The sequence below is a fragment of the Hypomesus nipponensis genome, chromosome 12 (genome assembly GCF_054491055.1).
Source record: "Hypomesus nipponensis isolate SF chromosome 12, ASM5449105v1, whole genome shotgun sequence".
Taxonomy (NCBI): Eukaryota; Metazoa; Chordata; class Actinopteri; order Osmeriformes; family Osmeridae; genus Hypomesus; species Hypomesus nipponensis.
In genome coordinates, this window is record NC_140372.1 from 15,500,912 (window position 1) to 15,518,786 (window position 17,875).

At 40.6% G+C, this 17,875-nt stretch overlaps 2 protein-coding genes and 1 pseudogene across 3 annotated transcripts in view; 1 reads left to right on the forward strand and 2 right to left on the reverse strand.

Annotated features, from left to right (window-relative positions):
- Positions 1-764: 764 nt before the first annotated feature.
- On the reverse strand, positions 765-2,636 carry LOC146261682 (uncharacterized; annotated as a pseudogene). Its single transcript, XR_014724767.1, has 3 exons — positions 1,941-2,636; positions 1,568-1,767; positions 765-1,483 (listed from the first exon to the last, which is right to left on the reverse strand). The product of XR_014724767.1 is annotated as an uncharacterized LOC146261682 (transcript).
- A 36-nt stretch (positions 2,637-2,672) lies between these two features.
- On the forward strand, positions 2,673-6,530 carry LOC146261683 (uncharacterized). The gene is made up of 5 exons (XM_084668620.1): positions 2,673-2,796; positions 3,060-3,278; positions 3,382-3,718; positions 3,976-3,979; positions 6,096-6,530. The coding sequence occupies exons 1-5, from the start codon at positions 2,691-2,693 to the stop codon at positions 6,528-6,530; spliced, it is 1,101 nt and encodes a 366-aa protein (XP_084524746.1). The 5' UTR covers positions 2,673-2,690.
- Positions 6,531-10,186: 3,656 nt separating this feature from the next.
- hikeshi (heat shock protein nuclear import factor hikeshi) overlaps positions 10,187-17,875 on the reverse strand; it is a 93,772-nt gene continuing 86,083 nt past the window's right edge. The window contains exon 5 of the mRNA XM_084668248.1: positions 10,187-10,422. Coding sequence (XP_084524374.1) covers positions 10,368-10,422 — 55 coding nt within the window. The 3' untranslated portion in view covers positions 10,187-10,367. The remainder of the gene's footprint in view (positions 10,423-17,875) is intronic.

Sequence of the window (17,875 nt, forward strand, 5' to 3'; positions counted from 1 at the left end):
TACCACCTCTAGGCCTCTTCAGGCCTCTGTTTTCAACACAAAATCTAGGCGGAAATAGAAACTTTCACTTTCCTTGTGTTCAAGCTTCCATTACTCAACACCAGTAGGACTGACAGGGGTCCTGACAACAGGGAACATAACTTCATAGTGTCAGCTTTCAGTCCATTTACATGCATGTACTCCAAATGGTTCAAGAACAGCAGTCAATTTAGTTTGGGTATGCTGTTTAGGCATTTTTGGGCACATTTAATAGGAATAAGAATAGTTGCAAACCAGTAATTTATAATCTGTTTATGGTACATGAGCTGGTATAGAAAGCATTAGCAAATGGTGAACAAACCATTTACATTACCTTTAAAAAGTATGAGTAAATAACTAACAACATATTTACTTATGTCTTTAATTAATCTACGCCAAGTCGAATACAGGATGTACACTAATACTTAGCACATGTCTTAACAACTATTTTATAAACACTTACTAATGATGCAACTTGTGATTAGTAATGCAAGTTATAAAGCATTTACTAACCGTTAGTTAAGGCTTTTGCTTGACCTAATCTAAAGTATGAACTATCTATGCCTTATTAAACATTTATAAGTTATTTATTAAGGTATTCTTGTCCATTCTTGAACCTCACATTCACTAAGGCTGAACATACCTTTCTCAAAAGGAAACAGACACGACACAATGTGATACACAAAATTACCATTTTATTGAAGTAACGACAGGCATTTATGTTTATTACAGCCATTAAAAAAAAAATATAACACAGCTTTGGGATGAAACCATCATGTGTAACAAACTTTCATACCAATTCTACTGTATTGCTTCTTAATGGAAATAAAAAACAATTTTATTAACCAGGTAAATAAATGAACAGCTATTTCTTCTAAAAAACAAAAACACAAAATCTCTGCCGGGCAAACAAGGTTTGAATTATTGGTAACTATACATCTCAAAATATTTTTATACACAAGCACACATACATGCACAGCCATTTCTTCTATGCCGATAACTTGTACTTCTTTGACATGTCATAGATTATTCTGCCAAATGCACCTTGCCTGTGTTTCTTAGCGAGCCATTCATTCCACTAAATCACATAGAGGTGATCGGACAGCAAACTCTCTGTCCGATTTCCCCGAAGCCTCCAGACCTGCTCCTTGTATGTTCGCCAGGCCCTTTCAATGTGCTGGGTATGGGCACCAGTATGGGGATCTACATACCACCTGCTGTGATTAACTGTGTGGTGGTTGTACCCTAATGCAGGGAGTATGCGGTAGGCACGCCACTCGTCGCTGATGATTGATGACCCAGGCCTCACATGATGGGCAATCAAGGGGACTAGATGTCTTCGAGATTTTTTCTCCACAAGGTGTAAAACTGGCTTACCATTTCTGTGCCCTTGATGCCTAACACTCAACATCCCAAAGACCCACTTTTTTCTCTGCCATCCGACAGCCATTCGTCCTCTCCCATACTGAAGTAGAAGCACGTACACAAGAATATGGATATATAGATAATAATATTAGCAAATATTTGAAAACAGTATTATTCAACACACCTTCCTTTTGTGTCGAAAATTGCTCTCATCAATAACTACAAACTCCCGTCTTCCATCAATGTGTTGGCCTTTCCTCCTTCTCATCCTCTCAACAGCTGTGATGCAGACCTCCCTGAGCTTTTTGGCCAAGGGTTGTTGAGCTTGCTGAAATGCTGTCATCTAGCATGTCGATCTGACGCAGTCGTAGGCCCTGGGAAAATCTACAACCCCCAAGTCCCCAAAACTATTTGTCATTCCATTTTCATAGACTATCCTATCAAGGACTGACAACACAATGGTTATGCATGACATATTTTTTTTTTAAGAATAGTTAACCTATTCTAACTATCAATAGCTTTCAATTTATGCAATTATTGTTATTACTAGGTAATACCTGTAGATGAATCGCATCCAGTCACTGAGAGACACCTTAGAACGATTGAAGATTATTTTATAGTTTCCTCTTCTGCAGCCACTTGATTTGCTTGCTTCCTCCCTGACGACTTCCCATTGATAAGCCGCTTGAATGTATTCATGTTGGTAGTTGCACATTCTCTGGTAGTAGTCTACCCTGTACGGAAATAAATGGTTAGTTAATTACCCATAATACCCTCAAAATTCCCACTGAAAGCAACGCATCATCATCACGGGACAGAATTTAATTGATGCAAATCATTGAAGCCGAAACAAGAAAAGATGGAACCTAACAAAGCACTTACCATTCGTACGCGGTCCCGTAAAAATCATGGACAGATGGATACCTCTGGAGAAAAGCGCAAACTTGACGGTACAGGTAAATATTTGCAGAAATGTTTCAAGATTGAGCTGTCTGCAATTTCAAATTCATATGCCGTAAGTTTCAAACGTCGCTAGCTAGCACCACATAAACTTGCTGAACTGTGTGATGCCTCGTACAATTCGTCAATATATTAGGCCTATGTGGCTAGTTTAGCTAGAGCTATAGTTATTTGGGAAGTTGTCACGTTTCTGATATACAAGAATATATTACAAGAAGTGATTGTAATTGTGTTTCTGGAAATATGTAAGTTTGATAATAAAACAAGGTTAGAATTTGACAATTTCCTATAATGTACTGTCCATAGCTACATCCCAGGCCCCAACTGCTTTGGTTGCTAACCCAAAAATGGTACATGAGATGGAGAAGGCAAAGCTGAAAATTGAATTTCAGCAGGACAAAATCAATGAGTTGACCAAGGAGAGGGATTACCTAAAGGAGCAACTGGTATCTGGTAAATATAAAACAAAATACAAGCCATGAAGTTTATACAATTTATAATTACAACTGCAAATTGTCTCATAATATAGCCTGTGGTTGCAGCCACCCCAACTGTCTGCAGTCTCCAGCTGTTTACTAATGTCAACTGACAAACCTTTGGCTGCGCCCTGCCTTCCCAAAGTTTTGGTTCAGCACCCTTACCTGTCCTAACTAATTCTGAAACTACTGTTTGTTGTTACAAAGACGATATAATAAACATACAATGTGTTTAAACAGCTCTTAAAGAAAAAAAACAACCCCAAAAAGATGACATCCTGGCAATCAACACATCTGATACCAGTAAAGAGTCAAGTCAGTCTTCAAGTGATTCTTCCTCTGACTCATCCTCTTCTGAGTCATCTGATGATCACAAGAAGAAGAAGAAGGGGAAGGGGAAAAAGAAAAAAAAAATCCCACGAGGTGGCCAATTCAAAATCACAGACACTAAAGAGAGGTAAAAAAGAGATTTGTATTTGCTGTGCTTGTCAATGTATGACTGAGAGTGTGGATGCTTACTAACATTGTGGGGTTCTATACTCATTGTATCTTTGAATTGCAGCCAATACCCCAGAACAGGTGGTGACCCGATACCAAAAAGTTCTGAAGCAATTCAGAAAAGGAGTGACAATGTCATCTGCTTTTAAACGTGTGGGCGTAGATCGAAACACTGTTGTGATGAATGCACCAATTGCTGAGCTGTTTATTGCTTCACGTGAAAAATTCTGTGAACTGCGCAAAAACGGTCAAGCAAAACTTAGCTCATTTGCCACACAGTGTGCCAATGTTATAATTGAAGATGTGACAGTACAAAACACCATCAAGGCCTTTAAGGAATCCGGTAAACTACTACCAATAAAAAGTAAGTTTAGTAAAAAACAGTTTAGTTGTGATTTTAAGTGAGTTTTGTTTTGTTTTATGTTTTGACTCAATGCATGATTGCAGAGTGCCAGTGAAGTCTGTTTTTTATTTTGATGAAGCAATACATTAAGCAATACAGTAGAATTGGTATAAAAGTTTGTTACACATGATGGTTTCATCCCAAAGCTGTATTATATTTTCAAAAAATGGCTGTAATAAACATAAATGCCTGTCGTTACTTCAATAACATAGTAATTTTGTGTATCACATTGTGTTGTGTCTGTTTCCTTTTGAGAAAGGTATGTTCAGCCTTTGTGAATGTGATGTTCAAGAATGGACAAGAATACCTTAATAAATAACTTATAAATGTTTAATAAGGCATAGATAGTTCACACTTTATATTAGGTCACGCAAAAGCCTTAACTAACAGTTAGTAAATGCTTTATAACTTGCATTACTAATCACAAGTTGACTCATTAGTAAGTGTTTATAAAATAGTTGTTAAGACATCTGCTAAGTATTAGTGTACATCCTGTATTCGACTTGGCGTACATTAATTAAAGACATAAGTAAATATGTTGTTAGTTATTTACTCATGCTTTGTAAAGGTAATGTAAATGGTTTGTTCACCATTTGCTGATGCTTTCTATACCAGCTCATGTACCATAAACAGATTATAAACTACTGGTTTGCAACTATATTAACAAGCTGTCTATAAAGTATGGTAATGCAGTTATCAAACACCTTGTGAATTGTATTATGAATCAAATCCATAATGATTAACAGTGTTTATTAATGATTAAGATAGCATTTAATAATGTATTGTTAATGTTTCAAAATGTTTTATAAAGGGTAAACTACCTATTAGTTAACACTTTGTAAATGCCAAAAAGCGTTGACTTATTATAAAGCGTCACCGGACAAACTAAGTGAGCCTGAGCTCTATGACTTTATAATTTAGTACATCAGCAGTGATAATTTAAAAGCTATGGAAGATGAAGGCATGACTCAACTCCTCATTCTGCATGACCTGCTCCATGAGGTGTCACCAGTTCCAGACACTCGAGTTGGTGTCGGTGATGTGGCAACGCAGCTTATGGAAGATGCAACGACTCACCAACATGAACACATCCCTTTTGCTAGCAAGGATGAGAACATTCACATACACCTATCAACTATGGACAGAGACACTAATGAACCTACCAGGAACGTTCACCTGGACAGAATGAGTTCATCCAGCACTGATCCGGTGGTAAGATTGACAGATGTAACAGCCCTGCTACCACAAAGAGAATGTAAACTACATGGTGGTCAAATCTCTGATACAGGTTCTGACATCATACAGTAACCTTTGTGAACAGATTGATACAAGTATACAAGAGGGGTTTAGTGCGTCAGAGGTAATGCGAGCAGTGCTCAAGATAACTAAGCCTGGTACCTTCAGGGAAATGCTGACGAGTAAAGATGACCTTACAGTAGAGCAGTGGTTCTCAAACTATGGTACGCGTACCACTGGTGGTACGTGTGCCCCCTTCTAGTGGTACGCGGAGGAATCTTGGGAATATTTAAATACCTTACCCATGATATAATTGAAATGTAATTTTAAAAAGTTTTGCTTTCCCTATAATATTAGTAACAGAAAACGAAACTTTTCGTTTCAAAACAAAAATAAATGTTGGCCCGCGCAACTACCTGACGGTTCTCGGGTAGTGTCTCATGCAAACATCCACGATTACTGCGCGAACTGTGTAGCTCAATAGGGCAGGGCTTCAGACTGCGACCAAATGGTTGCATTTTGCAACCGGTTTTGAGACAGCGCAAGCATTGTTTACAAGCACTTTACGCAGGTTCGACCTACAAATTTTGAATTTATTGGGTGTGCACAACGTCACCACACGTTAGCAACGACGCATAGATAAGACGTCCTAGTACAGCGATATCAGTGAGCCCTCAGCATTATTACCGTATCTAAAAGTCTTGGAAAGTTGAAGCTATTTTTCGCTAGGTCCCTATAAATCTAGTGTACGAAAAACAAGTGGCATCCTCCGGTTGACCTGTCACATCTAAGGGAGGAAGAACAGGAGGTTGTCAGAGAGATGTTAGTGGAACAGTGATGTTTTTTCCCAGGACAATGCTGACATAGGTTGCATCCCAACTCTGCAAATGAAAATTGCCCTCAAAGACAAAACACCAGTTCAAAAGTCCTACAATGCGATCCCAAAGCCTCTATACCGAGTGGTAAAGGAATATGTCCAAAACTTGCTTGACCATGGATGGATAAGGAAATCCACGTCACCATATTCCTCTCCAGTGGTCTGCGTCCCAAAAAAAGACATGAGCTTAGGTCTGTGCGTCGACTTTAGAGAGCTAAACAGTAAAATGATCCCTGACAGTCATCCACTTCCCCGCATCCAGGAACTGCTGGATAACCTTGGGGGCAACTCGTGGTTCTCAAAACTTGACCAAGGCAATGAATACCACGAAAGGCTTCGTCGAGGAGAGCTGCCGACACATGACCGCTTTCAGCAGTGGATCCGCCTCACATTCGGCCTTAAGAACACCCCTGCAGCATTCCAAAGATGTATAGAGGGTGTGCTGGATGGTCTGAGAGACGAATGCTGCTCTCCTTATTTGGAGGACGTGCTCTGCTTTTCTAAAAACTTCCATGACCACGTCCAGGACTTGAAAAGGGTGCTCTGTCGCCTACGGGAGCATGGTGTCAAGTTATGCACGAAGAAATGTGAGCTGTTCAAGCGTCAAGTGAGGTATGTGGGACGCCTGGTGACAAGTGACGGGATTCAGGTAGACCCTAAGGACCTGGAGGCGGTGTTACGACAAAAGGAGAGGTAACCAAAGAATGTAGCAGAAGTCAGAGCCCTCCTTGGTTTCTTGGGCTACTATCGCTATTTCATTCAGGATTTCTCCAGAATAGCCAGGCCGCTTTTCAAACTCAAAGAAAGTGCTGGCGATTCCAGCAAAGTACTTTTGACAACTCGGTCCTCAAAGAAGAGCATGAAAAGTGGTCAACTGCCATCCAAGACACCAGTCCAATGGACTCCAGAACACAGTGCTGTGGTATCGCACCTGGTTGCCATGTTGATAAAACCTCCCATTTTGGCATACCCCGACTTTAACTTGCCATTCATCCTGCACACTGACGCTTCAAACGAAGGTCTGGGGGCTGTGCTATACCAGGAGCAGAGGAGTAAACTCTGTGTAATCGCGGATCCAGGACACTCACGCCTGCTGAAAAGAACTATCACCTTCATTCCAGCAATCTTGAGTTCCTTGCGTTAAAGTGGGCCCTCTGCGATAAATTCTGTGACTTCCTTTATTACGAACCGACGTTTACCATTTACACGGATAACAATCCCCTTACCTACGTTTTAAGCACTGCCAAATTAAATGCATTTGGACACCGGTGGGTGGGTGAGTTGACTGATTTCCACTTCAACATAAAATACAGGCCAGGCAGAACGAATATCGACGCTGACACCCTATCAAGGTATCCAGTGAAGCTCCAGGACCATCTCACAGAGTACACAGAGTCTATGCCACCATGTGTTGTATCTGCCATATGGCAAGGGGACATAGCTCAGAGAGACGGAGATGTGCCATGGGCAGCAGCCCTTCAAATAGGTTCCAGTGGCGATGGTTCAGCTGCTCAGAAAGCAAATGAATCTGTTGGTGAACTTATCGAACTGAAAAAAAGGGGATGGAACCCAAACGAAAAAGACAGAAAACAAATGGGCCAGGAAACGCGACGACTGATGCATGAATGGAACTGACTCAGACTTAAAGATGGGGTTTTGTATAGACAGACAGGAAAACACAGACAACTGGTACTCCCCAATGCGCTTAAGGCAACAAGGGACAAAGATTTTACTGGCCTTTCATGCACTATGCAAATCGAAGACTACGTCATTCGCCAGTGCCCCTGTGTTAAGCAAAAGCGACCCACGGTCCATGAAAAAGCGCCAATGGGATCAATAACGACCAGTGTCCCCTTCGAGCTTCTCTCAGTTGACTACCTACATCTTGAACCGAGTAAAGGAGTCTATGAGTACATCTTAGTCCTGGTTGTAGATCACTTTACTCGCTTCGCCCAGGCCTATCCAACTCGGAATAAGTTTGGCAAAACTGCCGCCGAGAAGATCTTCTATGACTTCATTCCACGCTTCGGGTACCCTCAATAGTTCCATCACGATCAGGGTCGGGAATTCGAGAACAACCTGTTCCAACAGCTCCAGCAGCTGGCGGGAATTTCCCATTCTTGAACGACCCCTTACCATCCGCAGGGAAACCCCATTGAGCAATTGAATAGAAAGTTTCTCCAAATGCTCCGGACGCTGCAAGAAGGAAAGAAGGCTGAGTGGAAAGACCATCTACCCAGTATAGTCCATGCTTATAACTGTACAAGGCATGACGCAACGGGCTATTCGCCTTTCTTTCTCCTCTTTGGAAGAGCTCCACGGTTGCCCATTGATTTGTTATTTAATCTTGAACCTGAACAGCAGACACAGACGCGACAAGAATACGCATCTTCTTCTTATGCAGGCTTCTTGGATGCAGGAGGTTATACCATTGCATCAGAAAATAGCAAAAGCTGCTCGGCGAAAGGAAAAAAGCATTATGATTGGGGTGTCGAAGGAATCGTGCTTGAACCAGGTGACCACATGCTTGTCAGGAACCTGTCAGAGAGAGGTGGTCCGGGCAAACTCTGTGCATACTGGGAGAACAAGGTGCATTGCGTTATTGAAAGGCTGGGAAATGGACCTGTGTACCGAGTTCAGGCAGAAACAGGTGACCGAACCCTACGAGTGCTCCACCGTAATCTCCTCCTACTGGTAAATTATTTGCCACTCGAACCTGATGACCTGGGATGTGGTGTGAAAAAGAAACCACAAAGAACAAGATGACCTGCTAACTCCAGAGAGAGGATTGAACCAGACTCCAACGATTCTGAGGATGAAGAAGGATATGCGTTCAACCCCAGACCGTTACCCGTGTATGAAAGGAGATCAGTCAGACTCTGACCATCTCATTCTGAGCCACACAGCGATCTAAGGGCTGTGGCGCTAGAGTTCCAGCCTACAACTCAAGGACCCAAGTCAGATGAAGCACAACAAGAAGAGGAATCTAGTCCTTTGATGATGCCAGAGCGAGTCAAAACGCTGACACAAACTGAGCTGCTACCATCTGTTCAAGTTCAGGGCCAACTCGAAGATGTTGTGGACGAGGAACCTGACATGGAGGCCGCACCTGCCTTGGAACCAGTGGATGAGAGAGAGCAACCCTTGCGGAGATCCACTCGAGTTGTAAAACCCAGAGGCATGTTCACATACAACCAGTCAGGACAGCCTACATACCAGGCTTGGAGGATGGGAACACATGCAATGTATGCTGGTGTACCGTACCCCATGTAATGTAATCCAGTCAACTTACGCGCATCTAGCTTCGATCATGCCAACTTTATTGTGTCTGCGCATGCGTCACACATACAGCACTATGGGTAAAGCATTAGTAAAACATTAGTACAGAACAGACTGTAGCCACGGGAGTAAATCAAACTCAATACGTTACACCCCATGCCTACATGTCCAGTCCTTCCACAAACATGCTATTACCCTACTATAGCAGTATGGATATACTGGACACCTGACAGAAGACTAAAACGACCGACGGACACTGACACATACTTACTGGACACTGACACATACTTACCGATACTCATGCTGATGATTGACATTTCCAGACTTTGATACCTTACCTGACTTTGACTTGTTAGTTTAGTTCTAGATGTCCAGAGATATCTCTTAAAGTAGGGGAGAGTGTAACGGGTTAAGTTTTAGTTTACATTAAACAGACACCCCCTTCTATTTTTTTTATTCATATAACTATTCTAATTTTCCATTATGGCGTGTTTGTACACGCCCGGTCGTTAGATGGCGCTGAAACGCTCCGGTAGATCATAGACCTTAGAGACCATAGCTTCTATGACCCACTGGCGTGGGTCTGAGCATGACGATAACTCTTGTGTTTCTCCGTGTTTTCACAGTTTAATCAAAGATACACAGTACTGTCCAGCCTGTGTCACTTGCTGCCGGTCCAGACATCCCCTTGGTCTGGAGCCGGTAACATGAGCACAATATCAGATCAAACTGAACACATGTAGCCTTAATTAAAATATTAAATAGCATAAGGTAGGCTACCATCAGAGACAATCACTACGCCTCATTCAAGACAGTTTAAATGCGCCGATAGTTTGGCTCTTTGGGCCGGCACAATCCAGAAGAAACCACCAAAGCTTCACAAGGCATCGTTCGCCCTCCCCAGTAACAGGTGACAATGAGGATTTCATATTCCAAAATAAATAAAAAACAAACAATAAAGTATTCTACATTGTAATTCAAAGTTGAGAAGCATCATTATAATTACTTAAACGAATATGAAGTACATTTGTTTAAGATGTCAAATTGTGAATGAACCCCTACCCACCATTTAAGTAATTCAATCTTCTTTTTTTATTTCAGAATTTGAACTGACAAGATGTCACACATCACAAAAATCAATACTGCCTACTGTATATGCTGCATCTGAAACACAGGACATTTGCAGAAAATTATAAGATTTAAAGTATTTGGTCTCGAATGTATCTTGTCAATCACTTCTTTCAATACTGATGATTCACGTCTTCCAAAAATGTGGGTTATGGGCCATGCGTCTTTGAAAGTTCTCATACCTGGGGATGGAAGGCAAAAGAGATATTATAGAAAAGGGAAATATCAAAAGAAACCATTAAGATTCTCCAAACTAGGTTTTCTGGTATCATATATGCATAGTAACTATTTAACACTCACTGCTTGTGCTCCACTCTGCCACCAAGAGTGACCCTGATCCAACCACCAGCTGCAGTATACACGTCTTACATTCAAAAGGATAGCTTATGGCTGATTCTGTCCCCTTTGTGGCTTTCAAGTTCATAATATCAACTATGGATGGTAAATTATTTAATTCTTGCGTTTGGGCTACAAGAGATTTTCGATAGGAAAATAAAATTCAGGACACCTTTGACCTTCTGAACCACGATAGCAGAGAGAGCAACACCAGTCATGACATCTCCAGAAAGACACAAAGTGAGTATATTTGGTTTAACAGACAATTTTAGTTATTTTTTGACAACATGGGCATGCTAAATCATGTGCAAATCCGTTAAGAGTATATACAGTACTATACATTCTTAGTTAAATGGGTATGTTGATGTCTTTCACCCAAATTCTCACACATATAGGGAAGCAATTTTGGTAACCCTTCCTTTTACAGTCCCTTAAGTACTAGGTATTTACATAGAAAGTAAAGGGTATGTTTTGTGTTTTATTGGGTATTAACGATTGGTACCTAGATGGTAAATACCTAGATAATTCTAAGTATTTACCCATTAACTAAATACTAACGTGCTGGTCATTACTGGGTATGTTTTCTGTATTATTGGGTATTACCGATTGGTACCAAGGTGGTAAATACAGTGATAATTTGAAGTATTTACCCACTATTTACTAACGTGCTGGTTATTACTGGGTAATTTTCACTGGTCCTAATTAGGTAAAGACAGAAGACAAAACTTAGTATTTACCTGGAAACTTATAAATATTACTATTTAAATACCGCTGGTAGTGAGTTGGTATCTACAGGAGATATATATGGTAAATTATAATGTGTTATTGGGTAAATACCTCTGCTACTAGTAGGTAAAGACGGCCAAGCTCCAGCAGAATTACAAAAAAAATACTCTATTACCCTGCAGTCACCTAAGGTTAATGTCGGTAACAGTCCACGTCTAATGAGAAAATAAGATAGTACTTTCCAATAAAATACCTTTTCAGATACATTTATCGATGATGGCCTAATTTACTTGGCTGGTATACCTACCTCCGCGGGAAGAGTTTCCTCTACTATCATGGTAAATCTTCTTGGTTACTGGGTATGTTCCTGCGCATGTTTGGACTATTTACTCAGTAAGTAATCTGAAACTGGACTGTAAAAGGAAGCCGTATTTGTTTCCATGGTGTTACCAGGTTCTTACCATATTCTTTGTGAGCGAATACCACTTTGTCAATGTTACCCTTAGTATGAACTTGTACTTTAAGTTCCAAGGCAATACAAGGTAAAACATGGCTATGTATATGGAGGACCAAACCTGCCATATTTAAAAATGAATGAATGAATAAATAAATGTCCACATCCATGCATTTAGACATAAATAAATGAATACATGTACTAATTAATGCACAATTGTCAATCAATATTACCTTATAATTTACATGTATTTATGTATTTATTTGTGTATTCATTTATTCATTCATTTATTTATTCATTCATGTATTCATTCATTTATTAATTCATGTGTGCATTCATTTATTCATTCATTTATTCATTCATTTATTCATTCATTCATTCCTGTATTTCTTCTTCTCAATATGTTAATGAGATGTGTCAATCAAAATAGGTAGGCAGTATTTGACACACCATTGGCTAATCGTTTTCCACGCTTTGTATTCGATTATGTAGCCTTACATCCATCCTTACTGTCATGGACAACATAGCCTACATGGACAGGCTGGCCGACCTTGTTGAAAACAAAGATTTAATTCACCATATATGATATTTGGATAAACAAACATGTTATAAAGATTTTACTACGTTAGTTGTGGGATATCACTTAACACCCAACTTCACTACGCTGACCGGCCAACCATGTGTTTACCCCGATAAAAACGTAAACATTTTGAAATAAAAAATCCTGATTGTTGATTGTCAAACCAACATATTTGTCCTGTGTGTAAGAGCGAGATAGACAATCTGGCATATAGCCCCCAATCAAGCAGAAGAGAAATTTGTGAAGATTGACGACACAAAGTTAATCATCGAAGATGAAAAGTAGCTTAGTCCTAAATGGAGTTGTATGCCCCATAGCACATATTTTACAAAGACTACGGCAACAAAAGCCAAACGTTGCCACGTTATGTTGGGAATGGGATGCCGTTGCGATGGTTATTGTTGGAGCAACAAGTTGCCTAAATAGCCTGTAGCCTATGCCATGTTTATGTACATGTCAGCTTTACATGTAGAAAAGAAAATCTCAGAGAAGGTGAAAGGCTTGGTGACCGGCGTGGAGAAATGCGCGTCTAGTGTGAACAGCATCGCGCCATTCGTAGTATATTGTGGCGCTCCAGGGCGCTTCGCAGCCAGTGTGTCCCAGGCGTTAGCTAGATTGAATCTATGGCTCTGGATTGATTGCAATGTCTGAACATCAGTTTCCACGCCTACTGGCCTCCTCTCATTATCATATTGGGAACAATGAATGAATGAATGATGAATGAATAAATAAATGAATAAATAAATGAATAAATAAATGAATATATAAATGAATGAATGAATAAATAAATGCAAAATAAATAAATACATAAATGTAAAATATATGTAACTATTGATTGACAATTGTGCATTAATTAATATATATATATTTGTTTATTTCTGTGTAAATGCATGGATGTGGACATTTATTTATTCATTCATTCATTTGTAAATATGGCAGGTTTGGTCCTCCATATATGTAGGCCTGCTCAGTACGTAATCTGAAACTGGACTGTAAAAGGAAGCCGTGTTTGTTTCCATGGCGTTACCAGTCTCTTACCATATTCTTTTCAACTGTTCATTACCTTTTCCATGCAATAAACACAAGCTTGGATGATGTTACTAAGAAAAACATGACACTTCACTCTGTAAATTGTAACATTATTTTAAATTAGAGCACTGTTTCCATGGCATGACATGAACAAATACAAAGGTTAAATCACAATTGCCCCAATGATGGCAGTCATTTAGTTTTCGGCAGAGGGTAATGCTCCTGGTGCGCCGAACACGATAGCGGTGGATATCATCCTCTGGACTGTGAACTACAAGACAGATCATAAAAAGAAAATAAGCAACCAGGCAATGTCGACTGAGGTAGCTGGCTGTTTAGCAATGTGCTAACATTAGCCTAACTTTATTTTCAAAATAAAATGTTATTAGCACAAGATCAAAATACAATTTACAGTAATATGCATTTCTATACTTTATCTTGACAAATAAATGATGTAATTAGGCTGTGTTATTTTGTGACTTACCTAGTAATGCAAGACTGCTGCTGGAGTTAGCTCACGAAACCAACCAACTGTCGAAACCACTTATTGATGACAGAAACTTTTCAGAATAAAACCCGGTCCTATGGAGGTTTGTATAGATTTAACCTTTGTATTTGTTCATGTTTGGTTAATGTTAAAATTTACAGAGTGAAGTGTCATGTTTTCCTTTAAAACATAATCCAAGTTTGTGTTTATTGCATGAAAAGGGAATGAACAGTTGAAAAGGATATGGTAAGAGCCTGGTAACACCATGTAAACAAACACGGCTTCCTTTTACAGTCCAGTTTCAGATTACTTACTGAGTACATAGCCATGTTTTACCTGGTATTGCCTTGGAACGTATAGTACAAGTTTATACTAAGGGTAACATTGACAAAGTGGTATTCGCTCACAAAGAATATGGTAAGAACCTGGTAACACCATGGAAACAAACACGGCTTCCTTTTACAGTCCAGTTTCAGATTACTTACTGAGTAAATAGTCCAAACATGCGCAGGAACATACCCAGTAACCAAGAAGATTTACCATGATAGTAGAGGAAACTCTTCCCGCGGAGGTAGGTATACCAGCCAAGTAAATGAGGCCATCATCGATAAATGTATCTGAAAAGGTACTTTATTGGAAAGTACTATCTTATATTCTCATTAGACGTGGACTGTTACCGACATTAACCTTAGGTGACTGCAGGGTAATAGTAGAGTATTTTTTTAGTAATTCTGCTGGAGCTTGGCCGTCTTTACCTACTTAGTAGCAGTGGGATTTACCCAATAACACATTGTAGCCTAATTTACCATATATATCTCCTGTAGATACCAACTCACTACCAGCGGTATTTAAATAGTAATATTTATAAGTTTCCAGGTAAATACTAAGTTTTGTCTTCTTTCTTTACCTAATTAGGACCAGTGAACATTACCCAGTAATAACCAGCACATTAGTAAATAGTTAATGGGTAAATACTTCAAATTATCGCTGTATTTACCACCTTGGTACCAATCGGTAATACCCAATAATACAGAAAACATACCCAGTAATGACCAGCACGTTAGTATTTAGTTAATGGGTAAATACTTCGAATTATCTAGGTATTTACCACCTTGGTACCAGTCGGTAATACCCAATAAAACACAAAACATACCATTTACTTTCTATGTAAATACCTAGTACTTAAGGGACTGTAAAAGGAAGGGTTACCGCAATTTTGCTAAGTTTACATCGCTCTTCTAATTCACAGGTTTGGATGACTGTACACTTTTCTTAACCGTACAATGACGCTTCTGGACATAATAATGTGGTAATGTCCTCTCTGTCAGCATTGAACAGCCAAAGCAATGTGCCAAGTAAACCACATTCTGAACATTTAGCCTCTACAATAAATTTGGCAAGCTACAACTCTTCATAGACTACTTTCACCTCAGAGAATGAGTAGAAAACAACAAAATACACTAGAATCAAAGAGTTGGCAGTTGGTTCTATGTTTTTACTGTTAATCCCATTTCCAAAAAGAAGCAATCATGTAAAGGATTATTTCTCAAAAATTTCAGTGAATGGCAAATGACTCATATGAGGAATAATTTTGTGTATATATACCACTGCACTTGTAAAATGCCTTGTATTTTGCATTGTCTTATACTAGGCTATGTTATGTGTCTAAAAAGTGATAATGCTTTCCCATGCCTCAGTGGTAAAAATGCTCATGTAGGGCGGCTGTGTCTCAAAGGGTAGAGAGGATCAATGACCAACCACAAGGTTGGCGGTTTATTCCCAACTCCTCCTCTTCAAGTGTCCTTGAGCAAGATGCTGAAAAGTTGCTCCTGTTGAGCTCCATGCACACACACAGTGTGTGTGTCAATGAAGCTTTTATGCCACTATGATATAAAATAGCCATATAAATGCCATCTATTTACCACGTACATATATAACGTGGCTCAAGTAAGATGTATAAGATATATTTTTGTTCTATATATACCTCTAATTGCAGTGTTTCCCCTATGTTGATTTTGTCGTGGCGGCCCGCCACGGTGTCAGAAAAAGGGCTGTACAAGATTTTAGGCCGTCGATCAGCAGTGATTGTTAGAGTGCATGTCGGAGAATAGCAAGGACACGCGCTTCACAGCGCAGTTGAGATTGCGTGTGTGCGTCTTTGAGAACTGTAAGTCTCATAAGTTATGTTTTCAGTTAATTAAAGCCTGTTATTGTATTAGTCTACAGTTATTGCAAATTTAAGTTAACTGGTGATTTTCGTTGTTTGTATTCTTCCCCTGCTAGCATAATTGCATGCCTGTTGATTCGATAGCAATTACTGCCCTTGCTCATTGTATTTTAGGTGCATTATTATGCTGAAGTAGTTTTAATTAATAGAGGGTATATTGTTATTATTTGCAAAAGAATGCTTAGCCTATCAAGATCAAATGAAGCCGACAGTGTACATGCTTTCGAGTACCTTGATCGATAGGCTGGGCGACTGACCATTTACAAGTCAATTATTAATTGGCAGCATATTTCTGCCATTTAGAACATACTATAAGTAAGTAAGTAAGTAAGACTTTATTTATATAGCACATTTCATACAAGAATTGTAGCTCAAGGTGCTTTACATAAAATCAATAAAAACAATAAAAACAATAATACAAGTGATAGAAGTAATTAAAATAGCAACAATAATATAACTAATAAAAGTAGTAAAACACTTCTGAGATAAAATTACTTAAATGCTTCGGTAAAAAGGTAGGTTTTAAGCTGTCTTTTAAACATGTCTAGCGTGTTTGCTTCCCTAACATTTATGGGTAATTTGTTCCATAGTTTTGGGGCGTAATTAGCAAAGGCCGGATGACCAATCTTCTTATGACTGCTTCTGGTGACCTCTAATGGGCCTGCATTTGATGATCGCAGTGTTCTAGCTAGTGTGTAGTTTATAAGGGAGTTAGCAATGTAGCTAGGTCCTTGTCCGTGTAGAGCTTTGTATGTGAGGAAAAGGACCTTAAAGTCAATTCTGAAAGTGACAGGGAGCCAGTGTAAAGTAGCTAGGACAGGACTAATGTCACCTCGCTGGCGGGAAAGGAGCCTGAGCTGGTGCGCCATGTAGAGAGTTTCCGGCTAGATATAGTCGGCCTCGCCTCGACACACAGCATAGGCTCCGGAACCAGTCTCCTTGAGAGGGGACTCTCTTCCACTCTGGAGTTGCCCTTGGTGAGAGGCGTCGAGCTGGGGTGGGAATACTTGTTTCCCCTCGGTTCGGCGCCTGTACATTGGGGTTCACCCCGGTGGACGAGAGGGTAGCCTCCCTCCGCCTTCGGGTGGGGGGACGGGTCCTCACTGTCGTTTGTGCTTATGCACCAAGCGGCAGCTCAGAGTACCCACCCTTTTTGGAGTCTCTGGGGGGTGCTGGAAAGCGCTCCTCCCGGGGATTCCCTCGTCCTCCTGGGGGACTTCAATGCTCATTTGGGCAATGACAGTGAGACCTGGAGGGGTGTGATTGGGAGGAACGGCCCCCCCGATCTGAACCCAAGTGGTGTTTTGTTGTTGGACTTCTGTGCTAGACACGGCTTGTCCATAACAAACACCATGTTCAAGCATAAGGGTGTTCATATGTGCACCTGGCACCAGGACACCCGAGGTCTCAGTTCGATGATCGACTTTGTAGTCGTGTCGTCGGACTTGGGGCCGCATGTCTTGGACACTCGGGTGAAGAGAGGGGCGGAGCTGTCAACTGATCACCACCTGGTGGTGAGTTGGCTTCGATGGTGGGGGAAGACGCAGGTCAGGCCTGGCAGGCCCAAACGTAATGTGAGGGTCTGCTGGGAACGGCTGGCGGAACCCTCTGTCAGAAGGAGCTTCAACTCCCACCTCCGGGAGAGCTTCGATCATGTCTCGGGGGGAGCCGGAGACATTGAGTCCGAATGGGCCATGTTCCGGGCCTCCATTGTTGAAGCGGCTGACTGGAGCTGCGGCCGCAAGGCGGTCGGTGCATGTCGCGGCGGTAACCCTCGGACCCGGTGGTGGACTCCG

Coding starts and splice junctions, on each gene's coding strand:
- LOC146261683 (XM_084668620.1), top strand. CDS start 2,691: ATGGTACATGAGATGGAGAAGGCAAAGCTGAAAATTGAATTTCAGCAG. Junction 2,797..3,059: donor AAAGGAGCAACTGGTATCTG/GTAAATATAAAA, acceptor GTGTTTAAACAG/CTCTTAAAGAAAAAAAACAA. Junction 3,279..3,381: donor CACAGACACTAAAGAGAGGT/AAAAAAGAGATT, acceptor TTTGAATTGCAG/CCAATACCCCAGAACAGGTG.